This window comes from Mastigoproctus giganteus, chromosome 12, assembly GCF_048544385.1.
Source record: "Mastigoproctus giganteus isolate SK-2022 chromosome 12, ASM4854438v1, whole genome shotgun sequence".
In the NCBI taxonomy this organism is placed as follows: Eukaryota; Metazoa; Arthropoda; class Arachnida; order Uropygi; family Thelyphonidae; genus Mastigoproctus; species Mastigoproctus giganteus.
The window spans coordinates 73,551,901-73,564,399 of record NC_143586.1 but is presented as its reverse complement, the minus strand read 5'-3'; the positions used below and the strand labels follow the sequence as shown (position 1 = coordinate 73,564,399).

The 12,499-nt window shown below is 40.5% G+C and overlaps 1 protein-coding gene across 1 annotated transcript in view; it reads right to left on the bottom strand.

Moving 5' to 3' along the window:
• The window catches only part of LOC150077194 (solute carrier organic anion transporter family member 74D-like), a 31,509-nt gene that overhangs the window by 13,683 nt on the left and 5,327 nt on the right, over positions 1–12,499 (bottom strand). The window contains exons 4-6 of the mRNA XM_090385808.1: positions 9,433–9,519; positions 8,121–8,321; positions 7,854–8,018 (exon numbers count right to left, since the gene is read on the bottom strand). Of these exons, the coding sequence (XP_090241934.1) occupies positions 7,854–8,018; positions 8,121–8,321; positions 9,433–9,519 (453 nt within the window). The remainder of the gene's footprint in view (positions 1–7,853; positions 8,019–8,120; positions 8,322–9,432; positions 9,520–12,499) is intronic.

Genomic DNA, 12,499 nt, shown 5'->3' with positions numbered 1-12,499 from the left:
AACAGAAGATGGAAGAGTCGGAGTACTAAATGTCAAAATGACGGACCTGGTTGGTAGTAGGTTCGCATCTTTTTTGGTCATTATTCTCCGCGCATGAGTCACTTTTTGTTCCCTGAGTTCTTGTATTATCTCTTCTTCTGACACTGATAGTAAGTCCCATTCGCTGATAACGCCTCTAGAGGTGTTAAGAGTGTTATGGGGCGTAACTGACACTGGAATACTGTTAAATGATGTTAATTTTAACAGCTTCTCTGAGTGAGTTGTCTTAGAAGTTTCAATTAGAAGGTCTCCAGATTGGAGACGCTTAAACATTTTAGGAGATCCACAAACCGATTCTAAACATTTCTGTATTAGAAAAGGCGATAGTTTGCCAACAGGTTGCGTGGATAATGAGTGCATTATAAGAAATGCTGGCACGTCATTATTCTGATTTTCCGTCCTTAGTCTCTTCGGACGATTGGAGTCCCGGTCGTTGTCAGGAATTTCTGATCTCGAACCCGAGAGCTCTAATGGTGGATAGTCACTTATATCCATGTCGGCTCCTTTTGGCCCTGGGGGTTTGTCTTTACCACCCAGGTTACCGGCCCCGCCACGGGGAGGCAGGAGCAGTGCCACGAGGTGACCAAGCGGCTATTAGTTGTGTTAGTAATAAAGAAAACGAAACAGAAAGGTTTCTTTCCTTTCTGGGCCTTTGCCTACTACTTGTAGAACGAAAGAGCTACTTAAGTATAAAATGAGAAAAACGGTATTCGGAAATAAACAGAATATATATAATGGCAAAACCTCTTTAGATAGCTCGCTTTTTGAAACGCACTGAGATCGCTTGGCCACGGAACGCTTGGCACCCGGGGCCCCCTACCACGAATCTCAAGATACCTTGTAGTCCATTGCAATCTTCACACAACAACTGATGGCAATAATAAGTTCATTTCTAGCGACTGCAACCCCCAAGAACGACAAAATGGCATAATATTTGATAAAAGGCCTCAAGCTTTTCAACTACAACTATTCGATGTATATTCAATCGAATTGAATTCTGATCACAAGAAACTTTTCTTGAAGATTGCAACGCTACGTGGTGAGATCACATCCAAAAGCTGGAAACCCCACTATACCCATATACTTTCGGCTTAATACGTAACACCCCCACAATTCTGAAAGGCCCGGAGAAAACTACTTTGCCTTAAGCCCGGAAAGCCAGTTGCCGGAGATTTCATGCAAGAAATGCTGGATGTCATGAAACAAGTAAATACATGGGCTGTGTTAGAGTAACTAAGAGTAAGAACAGGTGCTGTTGTTGTTGTGTTTAAGGGCTTTACGGCGCAAGGACAGCAAAGGCCATAATGCGCCTAACTATGGTGATGTTAAATACATAGTTCTATCTGTATAGATGTTTTTCAAGTTTATATCGTGTATAGTTTTATCTGTTTGAAGAAATCAAAATTTTTGGTCACATGTGGTGCGTCTCCTAGTAGGTCAGAAATGCTGAGAGAGATGTTCGTCGTGGGAAAAACATAGCTTGTCGCTCAGGAATTGCTTTGTCTGCTACCTGCAGTATTTGATTAGATATGTATTCTACTGCCAGGTTTATGGATGTTTGTTGGATCTGGTTTTCTTCTAGTATTGCTAGCTGCTTGTACACATCCCATTTAGCTTTGGAAAAGTTCCATTTGGGGATCCGATAAGAAAGGCGGGGAATGCTTGTGTCAATGCGACATATCACAGGATAATGATCACTGCCCAGCGGATTGCTGTGAATAGTCCATCCAAATAGAGGATATATGGTTGCTGTGCATAGAGAGACATCACTAGCTGATGTAGATCCTGTCGGAAGATATGCATAGGTGTGAGCCCCATTATTGACAGTTATCAGATTCTGTTGATGAAGTAGTTTTTCAATCGTTTGTCCACGCTTGTCCAGATTATGGTTTTCCCACAGTGGATGGTGACTGTTGAGGGCTCATAAGGTATAATAGGGTTTGGGAAGTTGTATCACTAATTCTTCTAAGTCGGCATAGCTTATATTTTGGTTAGGTGGCAAGTATGATGAGACTATGGTTAAATCAAAGTTAATATTGACTCGTGCAGCTACTGCCTCAAGGTTTTTTTCAGCGGGAGTGGCTTTGAGGGTATCTGGGGGTTGATGATTTGTTTTGTTGTTTTGTATATTTATTAATTATATTGATGAAGGTATATCAAGCTGAATATCAAAGTTTGCAGTGATACAAAGGTTGGCAGGGTTGTTAATAACAGTAATGACAGTATGCTGCTGCAACAGACTCTGGAAAAGTTGGGTAGATGGGCTGAGAAGTGGCAACTGAAGTTTAACATTGAAAAATGCAAAGTACTGTATATGGGTAGAAGTAACCCCAGACAAATGTACCAACTGTGTGGTGTTACACTCAGGGTAGCGGAGAATGAAAGAGATCTGGGAGTAATTCTGCAGTCAGATATGAAGATTTCTGAGAAGTGGAGACAGGGTGCCAGCGTAGGTCATGGGGTATTGTCAATGATATACAGGAATTTTGTGAGCAGGGATAAGGAGGTGATTGCCCCCTTGTATAAGGCAATGGTCAGGCCACACCTTGAGTACTGCGTACAGGTCTGGAAACCTTATTTTAGGAAGGATGTAGAGTTTCTAGAACGAGTACAGAGAATGGCAACAAGACTGGTGAAGGGAACAAAGAGTTGCTCTTATGAAGAAAGGCTTAAGTTCTGCAAATTGCAGCTTCTGGAGACCAGGCACCTGCGCGGCGATCTGATTGAGATGTATAAGGCCTTGAATGGATTGAGCAGGCTCAATGCTGATGGGATCATCTTGCTCTTGCTCAGATTATAAACCTGAGGGGTCATAGTGCCTGCGCACGTAGCACAGTGGTATCGTCACCGTCCTCCCCACACCGTGTGGAAAAGGCCCGGGTTCGAATCCCGTCGATGACGCAATGAACTTTAATGGGCTTTTTTCACTCCGTGGCTGAGTTAGCCGGTCTAAGGCGTAGATAGCAAAATTTTCCCCAGAAACTGGGGCTTTTTCGTCCACCAAACAGATAAATCGACCAGAGAACACACGCAATTTACAGACAAAATACATATATATTAGAAATAATGGGTGGCCCTAATATAATAATTTTTAATTTGAAATTTGAGGGGGCATAGATTCAAAATGAGGCAAGACAGTTGTAAAATATATGTGAGGAAGTTTGCCTTTATTCAGCGGGTAGTTGATTGCTGGAACAAACTTCCATCTGTTGTTGTGGAAGTTGATAGCTTAAATAAATTCAAGGCAGAACTAGACAAACATTTGTAATGAATGGATCAGTGAAATGGGAAGAGTTTTTTTTTGGCTGATGCTGCGTAAGCTTGCTTTCTTGCATCATGTGCCTCTACTAATGCTGATGCTAATCTATGCTTGTGTTCCTTAAGGAGAAGTCCTGTTTGGCTTATCATTTACAGCGATCAATGCAACTCTTGTTCGTGCAACCAGAAAATTATCACTCATGCAGACAATATAAAAATTCTGACCTCTATTGCTCCCAACAGTGACCTTGAAGTCAACACAAATAAACATATAAACATGGAAGAATATGAAATTATATGTATCACAGAAACATGGTTACCCAAGAGCAATCACCTAGATACCCTCACGCAGCCAACAAAGTACAGATCTCTAGAGAATTCCAGAGACGACAGAAGAGGAGGTGGAGTCGCACTGGTGTTCAGAGAACATTTTCAACCCACTAAAACTAAAACCAGCCAAACATCTAACTTTGAATCTCTTTCCACAGTGTTATCGTTCAAGGATACCCAGATTCAAATCTGTGTAATATATTTTCCCCCAGATCATACTGAAGATTCAAGAATGGAGCTACACAACTGGATAGCTACAAACTTAGAAACAAACCTCAAAACCATAGTGACCGGTGACTTCAACATGCCTACACCACGCCATGAAGAAGCCAAGAAAGAACTGGACGCCATATTTGTTGCCCTGGGCCTCGTACAAAGTATTACCAGCCCAACCAGAGGTAATAGCACACTCGACCTCGTATTCCATAATCTTGTCAGCATATGTATGATCACCTCTTCTTTTAAATTCTACTCTGACCACAATCCTATCACATGTGAAATCGCCTTACAAAAAAATCACAATCATCACTTGCCCAGAAAAGAAAACCAACCTGAGAGAGAACTCACCTTTTCTACTAAATTCCTGAAACCAGAAATCATCCTCAGACGTCTCAGAGAATTCAACTGGACACACCTATTCACTGTCCCTCCTGATGTAGCCTTAAGCCACCTAGCCGAAGAGCTTTATGGAATAGCCAAAGAGGGAGCTGCAAAAGAAATACGCATCACCTCCAGAACCTCTGTATGGTTTAATCAAACAATCAAACAATCTTTTCTCCAGAAACAGAAGGCTTACAGACGATGGAGAAAATCAGCTGACACCGAAAACTTCAGCGCCTATAAAAAGGCAAGGGCTCTCTTCTTAAGACAAAAACGACTTGTCTGCAACCAGTTTGCCCTGGATAAGCTGAAAAGATCTAAAAGACTCCAGAAACAGAGCCATAAGCAAATCAATATGAAGGAAGAAATATTTAAAGAATGGACTGAGCTTACTTTTCAACAGACCGACCAGTCACATGTTCCACCCCCTTTTACACTTTTTGGCCCTCTCTTCAAACCTCCAATATCAATCATAACCATAACCCGGAACCATCTGATGGAGGTCATCAAAAAACTTCCACTGAAAGCTGTTGTGGGTCCCGACCGGTTTCCTCTGTTTCTAATCAAAATCTGCAGTACATATATTATAGACCCACTAGTCAATATTTTTAACAAAATCTTAGAAAGTGGGGAGATTCCAAATATCTGGAACACATACTTTGTGCGGCCAGTCCCTAAATGCAGGGACCCCAAGCGGTCTCAAGATTTCAGGCCGATTGCCATCGGCTGTGGGTTCCTAAAGATATTTGAAAAAGCAATCCAGCCCACCATTGCAGACCACTGTTTCAATCACAGGCCTCCGTACCTCCACACTGTGATTAAAGGGAGATCTACTAACAGCAACCTCCTAGACACCCTTACCAGAATCCAGAAAGCCCTCAACAACAGGACACAGCTTGATGTTATTTTCTTTGACATAAAAGCGGCCTATGACAAAATAGATATAACAGCTCTAATCACCATTCTCCAGCAGTACTTTAACATCACTGGAAGGATTCTCCGTATCATTAAATCAATCCTGGAGCATAGACATCTCATCATATCACATCGCAGATTTCAGACAACTTGCATTACTAATAGGGGTGTCCCGCAAGGGGGAGTCCTATCACCAACCCTATTTGCCGCAGCGCTGGAGCCCTTCCTTGCATCCCAAACTGACTTCCAATCATACGCCGATGACCTGAAACTTTATATTACATCCTCTGACCAAACTCAGGTTCTTAGCACTACCTTGCAGGCAAATAAAACCATACATAACCTTCAACAATATTTGGCTTCCATCGGACTACAGATTAACCAAACAAAGACAGCTCAAATGTCCTTCACCTGGAAGAAGTCACGCAATGACATTAATCTTACTATCAATGGATCACCCATTCAGAAAGTAAAAACGTACAAAGATCTCGGATTAGTGTGGGATGATGGGCTGACATTCCAGGCTCACCTCCTGAACACAAAAACAAAAATGTACTCCGCTATGTGGGCGATCCGCCAGGAACTAACGGGAATTCATGACGCCGACCTGGTAAAGAAATATGTTGTCCGATGTGTCTATCCCATACCTCTCTATGCCGCAACCATTTGGTCCTCTGCTCCCACAACACACTTCAACAAGTTCCTCAGCCTGGAATACTGGCTCCTGAAATGGCTCAACCGGCGGACTGGCAACCAATACACCATTTCTAGGGCTCAGTTCTACATAAATCTGGAAGTCACCCCATGGAAACAACAGATTGTGGCAGCAAATCTTCTTACACTTGCCAGACTAATCACAAGACGACTCGACACCCCTGACATCACTGATTTAATAAAAACTCCACGCATTGCCGGAAGGAATCAAATGGACCCAAGGCTCCCACTCACAATCAGCTTGAACAACCTGAAAGGATTGAGACGCATGTTCCCAGGAAACACGGTAGATTTGATGAACAATCTAGCCATCGACCTGGATAGATTCTGCGAACAGCATTCATACAGACGTCAGAAGCTAAAGGACACATATGCAAACGTACACTTATGAGACGCCACCAGAAGGAAAATGCCACCACAATGCATCCCGTTAAAGATAGGTGAAGCCATCACTGGTCCTCTCTTACTTAGAATCTACTACTCCAAAGACGCCTGGCTGCACTATTACGTTCAAGATTGAAGAATTGAAGAGATACCACGTGTAACAACCGGTGAAGGACTGCCTCATTTCTTTATATTTTGTATATTTCCCTCATGCTTATGTAATTTATAGCAATTTAGAGAAAATAATATCCTTTAATTCTGTAAATTATGTAAAATAATAAACACTAAGTTCTGTACCTGTCGGGTTAGGCATACATGGGCCCCATGTAACCGCCAGGCACATGTCCCTGTCTTAACCTCTGTGTGTAATATCACCCCCCTAGCTTCTAGCTGTCCAGGGGGTGGCTCTTTGGCAGAGCAATAAACAGATTTAATAAATAAATAAATAAATAAAAAGTAGTCTTTTGAACGTCGCCAAACTGACCCCAATAACTTCAATACTCGATGGAACTGTTATGTTAGTCATTCCAACCCAGGAAAAATGGAACAGTATTTGACTCAAAACTTTACTTTCATGCTCACGGAAAGTTTACGTCCAGAGTCTTCGATGGATGGCCAAACAACACTTAACTGTAGGATCTCCAAATAATTTGGAGATACAGTAGATCAATGGTCTAACTTCCACTCCTCTATTCCGAAGTATGGCCATTAACAGCTACTTCAAATAAAAAGCCAATCCTTGTCGTGGAATTCTGTCTCCTTAAATGGAGCCCTCGTGGGAGGCACAGTTAGTAGAATCGCCGTTCCCACACCAAGTCGAAAAGATCTGAATTCGAGTCCCGTCGATGACGTGAGGAATTTTTATGGGCCTTTTCACAAAGTGAAAGTGAGACCGAGACCGAGTTACTCGGTCTCAGGAGAAGGTAGTATGATTTTTTCTGCCGGAAACTCTGGTTTTCCATCCAGCAAACAGAAAATCTATCACAGAATAGACGCAATTTACAGACAGTATATGCGGAGCAATATGGCCTTAGTCGCTGATTCTCCTAAAACAAAAAAAATCTCCCACCTTGCACAAATTGGTAATAGTAATGGTGTTCTTTTCTGCTTACCACGATCCAGTGTCCTGCTTTGCAATCAATGTGCTTTCCAGCTGTGCGTTATCTAAGTCGAAGAAATAAAAAAGGGATGAATCAGATCAATCTGCTAATATTAAGCTTGGGGATAAAATCCATTTATGATATGAGTGTGAAGTTTCGCCACATCCAGGCTTCGACAGACAACAGCCCGTTTCTTTAAATGAAAGGGTCACTGGTCATAACCTTGTGATGCACAATTGTAAATAGCATAACACTAATAAATACTTAGCAGCATGAAACAAATAATTATAGCATGTTAATTTTAATCTCGTCTCAATTATGATGCCAGCAACTATCTTCTCTTTGTGGTGGTACAGTTGCAACGTTAACCAATCCGGTTCTGTACTCATCGAGTTGCAATACCCTCTCTGTCTCTGTTAATATTTCAATGGTCACGGGATGCATATTTAAATCTACGAAACAGTGAACGATATTGGTATGAGAATAAGTTCGCAAAAATTACATTTTCATTACCTGAGAGTAGGTTGGCCTTTGATGCTGACAAACGATACTGAGTCTCCAAGTATTTAGGGAGGCACATGAGGTAACCCATCATTCCATTGATGTGGCAGATGAGGGCGAGGCATTGAAATATGACTATTGGATTGCGCAAAATCTTCTTCACTGTTTTAGGGATATCTGCAGACAAAAATATATTAAAGATCATTTTGTTTTGATAGCTCAACACAAATATACGTTTGAAATTAACTTTTCTAATTCTGTAGCATGAGAGAAACTTGCCTGAAAATTTTAATCTTTCATCCGGTTTTTTTTTTCTTTCATTAGGAAGTTTTTCGGAAGGTGAGTTTGAGGAAGATTTTAATTGTTTTGGAAACAATGCCAACGGAATTGTGAATAAAAATAATGCGATGCCTAACAGAGGAAATCCCATCCACCAAGCACCAACCCATCGAGGATCTTCCAGTGTATATCCTGGATCATCTGAAAAAAAAAGCAACGCACATCGCATATGAGTTTTTGCCACTTGTCTATTATCATTTAAGTTTTTGTAAATTATTCACATTAAATAGAACTCCTTGATATTTTAAGATTCTTAAAGCATAATACAATATATCCCAACGAAAAGGATAACTACTGATGTCAACTCTCTACGTTCAACTTGTTGAACCGTAACTGCAAGAGCATCGCGAAAGAAGCAAACCTCTGATGAACTATGAAATATCAAGTAAATATTAATGTGATCATAAAGTGTGTTTTAAAAGAACATTCCCCCTTAAAATTGATTTCATGAGCGTCATAATCCAAACGTAGAATTCAACTCCAATGGTTCTCCATCGATATGTCACGAAGAGTTGGAAAGTATGTCATTTAAATTTTGTCAGAGGTTCAAATATTAAATCTTAAATATACTTTTGAAATCAATATTTGCTTCCACTGAAAACCAGGAGTTGATTGCTCAAACCCGTGGTTTCGGTTTATGTTCAACTTAGAGACGAATACGGTCATCGATGGTTGTGTATCTGAGAATATCTTATTAAATTTCACAGCATCACAAGAAAAGGCAAATACACTATATATTAAGAATATGAGACACCACCATGCAACTGATTATGTCAGAAGGTTATATGATCTCCATTGTACCTTCCCAACTCCAATTGACGTAAGAATGGTTAACACTCCTCTCATGGTCTTCAGTGAGAGAAAAGATCTCGTTGTGATCGAAATCATGATATATAGTTGTTGTAGTAGTAGGGTTTAGGAGCATCAGCAACTAAAGCCATCATATTGTGATGTGCATTTCATCGCGAGGTGTTTCGGTATTGAACTACGTACTTTATATAAAAAAAGCACTGCTCCAGTGGAGAAGTATATCGCTGTTTGTTTAAAATATATTCCGTTCTCCATACTGTGGAACACATACATTTTAAATAGCAGTATACTGTATTTGCTATTTATTAAAAAAAAAAAACAAATATTAATCATATTTTATTACAGAAAACATATACTCGATACTATCCAGAAGATTCAATAACGAAATTTAGTTTCTTTCATAAAATATATCGACTTTAAGCATGTTTACTGACTTACTTACACAATGGATCTTCGTAGTATTTCAGACTCATCGAAGAAAGTGTAAAGCCAAGCACGGGACCAAATAATCGTAATGAGAACATTATTCCTAAAAACAACAAACATTATGTTTAGAAGAAAATAAAGGTAGATTAAAGCAGAATGCATTTTAAATAAATTAACTTAGACAGAAAATAACTGCTTAACTTGGATTCTCACATCAAAAAGCCCGTTGAGAAGACTGAACTTGCTTAAGGCTGAAGTGATAGAGCAGTGGAAGAATGGTTATAAGAAGTATTACCCATAGGTGGTTCTTAAGCGTATCAGTTGTTTAGCTCTTATAACTCTGGGCATTGTGGATCACGGGCAAAGTATCTGGAATCGTTCTTTCCAGATTTACAGTTTGCTCATACTGGAAGTTCACATTTATCTGGGCAATTGCAAAATACATCGTTACGATTAGAGCAGTGACCACAAGTGGGGGACTGTCGACATGTGGTGGTAGTGTGATCGAAGCCTAGGCAAATATAGCATTTCGTCACCACCACAAAAGATTTAAATTTGTGGGCAGTGAACCCAATATATAGCTGTAACTAGCCGAGGAGAAACACAAATGACCTAATGTACATTACTTTTGAGTGTACACTTAATGGTAAATCAAAAATTCAATTCCTTGGTAAGATCCTCAAGTGTACTGTCGGAGTCTTGTAGATTTTCGAAGCAAAGACCTTCAAGAAACACTTTTTTGACTAAGTCCTTCTCCATGTCAAAAATAATCAGGGTCAGGTCAGATTTTTTAAGGGATGCTGAGGTTTGTTTGTTTGTTTGTTTCGTTGGAGATTTTTTTGGCGCATGGGCGTCTATGGCCATAATGCGCCATACATAGGTTAGTATTTATGCTATTTCTTTATGGATCGAGAGTCAGGAAACTGATTTTTGACTAGCTAAATGAGGTGGTATATATTGATCACTTTGAGAAAGGTAAAAATCTTTGAGACATTGGTTTTATTGCCCAAAAGTGAAATAAGCGTTAGTGGGTCTTCAGTTGTGGCTGGAGTGAAGATATTCTGGCGTTCTCTTGCAAATTTTGTGCATTCCACAAGGATATGTTTCACTGAAAGCACTGTTTTACAGTGATCACACTGGGGGTGATTCTCTCCTCTTAAAAGATAACCATGAGTAATATTAGTGTGACCTATTCGGAGACGAGCTAGTATTACCTCCTGTTGTCGAATTGCACTGAGGCTTGAAGGCCATTGCTCAAGTTTGGCTTGATACTTCGAAGCTTATTTTCAAGTTGGTTTTGCCATGTTGATTGCCACTGGTACATGCATTTTTCCTGTATTATTCGTCTATAATCTTGATATGGAACTCTCCACTGTACATCAGGTGGTATGTCGGCCGCTTTTGCGGCATTGTCCGCTAATTCATTTTCTGGAATTCCCATATGTCCTGGGACCCAACAGAAGTGTATGGTTTTTCCAAGCTCGGATAAGGTATATAAAGAGTTTGTTATTTCTTTAACGACAGGGTGGGTGATGTTCATGGTGTTTTCCAGGGCTTGAAGTGCACTTAGAGAATCAGAGAATATTATACTGCTTTCAATATTAGAGGACTCGATATGATTCAGTGCAACCTGAATTGCCATTAGTTCAGCAGAAAAGATACTGAACTCATGTGGCAGTTTGTAGGCTAATGTTATGTTCGGGAAAACTGCGGCGATTCCAACGTGGGCGTCATTCTTTGACCCATCAGTATGAACTACAATGAAGTTTGGAAACTGCTCCACCACTGCAAGGTACAATTGCAAGAAATTTTCTTTATGTAGTGCAGATTTATCCCATTTATGAAGGTATTTATCACATAAAGGTGGAGTAATTTTCCACGGTGGAAGGAGTAGTGGAGGGGTATTTGCGATATTATCAAAACTCAGATTAAGTTCTTCTAGAAGATGTCTTATTCTTATACCTAACGGTCTGTTAGCAGTAAGGCGGTTATGGTATAACCTGCTGTGTTGGGGAGTGAAAAGTAATTCCCAATTTGGGTGTTCAGGCATAGATCTAATTTTATATGCATAGCGTAATATAAGTTGTTGCCTTCTGATAGAGAGAGGGGGTTCGTGAGCTTCGGCATATAGACTATGTACAGGAGACGTGCGATATGCTCCTAGAGCAATGCGTATTGCACTGTGATGGAGAGGATCAAGCCAGCGAAGGACACTAGGCCTTGCTGAGCTATATACTGGGGCCCCATAATCAAGTTTTGATCTTATTAAAGATCTGTATAGCTGTAATAAGGTAAGGCGATCAGCTCCCCACTTCGTTGCTGAGAGAACCCGGATGATATTTAATTTTTGTTGGCAGGATGTTCTTAGTCTTTTAATATGTTCCAGGAAGGTTAGTTTATGATCTAAGGTGATTCCTAAGAATCGTATGCTGGGTTGAACTGCTATTGGTTTTCCGTTCAGTTGTAGTTCCGGGTGTAGGTGCAATTTACGTCGTCGGCAAAAATGGATACACAACGTTTTTTGAGAGCAAAGCTGAAAACCATTGGTTTGTGCCCATGTACTGATCTTATTTATTGCCCCTTGTAATTGTCTCTCGATCGTATTCATGTTTTTCGCATGGCAAGAAATACTAAGGTCATCTACGAACAGTGCCTTATCAATAGTGTTCGGAAGTTGTTCAGCAATGGTGTTTATCACAATTATAAAGAGTGTAGCGCTGAGTACAGAGCCCTGGGGAACTCCTTCTTCCTGAAAAAATAGTTTGGACAGCGAAGTTTTAAATCGAACCTGGAAAGTTCTCTTGTCTAGGAAGTTGCGTATGAAAATCGGGAGATGGCCCCGAAGTCCATGGCGATGTAGCTCACGGAGTATTCCATACTTCCACGTGGAATCATAGGCCTTGCTGATGTCAAAGCAAACCATTACATGGTGTTCCGATCTAAGGAATGCATTCCGAATGGAATTCTCTAGTTTTACTAGTATATCTAGTGTTGATCTGTTCTGTCGAATGCCGAATTGTGCAGAATGTAAGAGATTGAAATTTTCCAGGTACCATATCAGCCGACGGTTCACCATCTTTTCC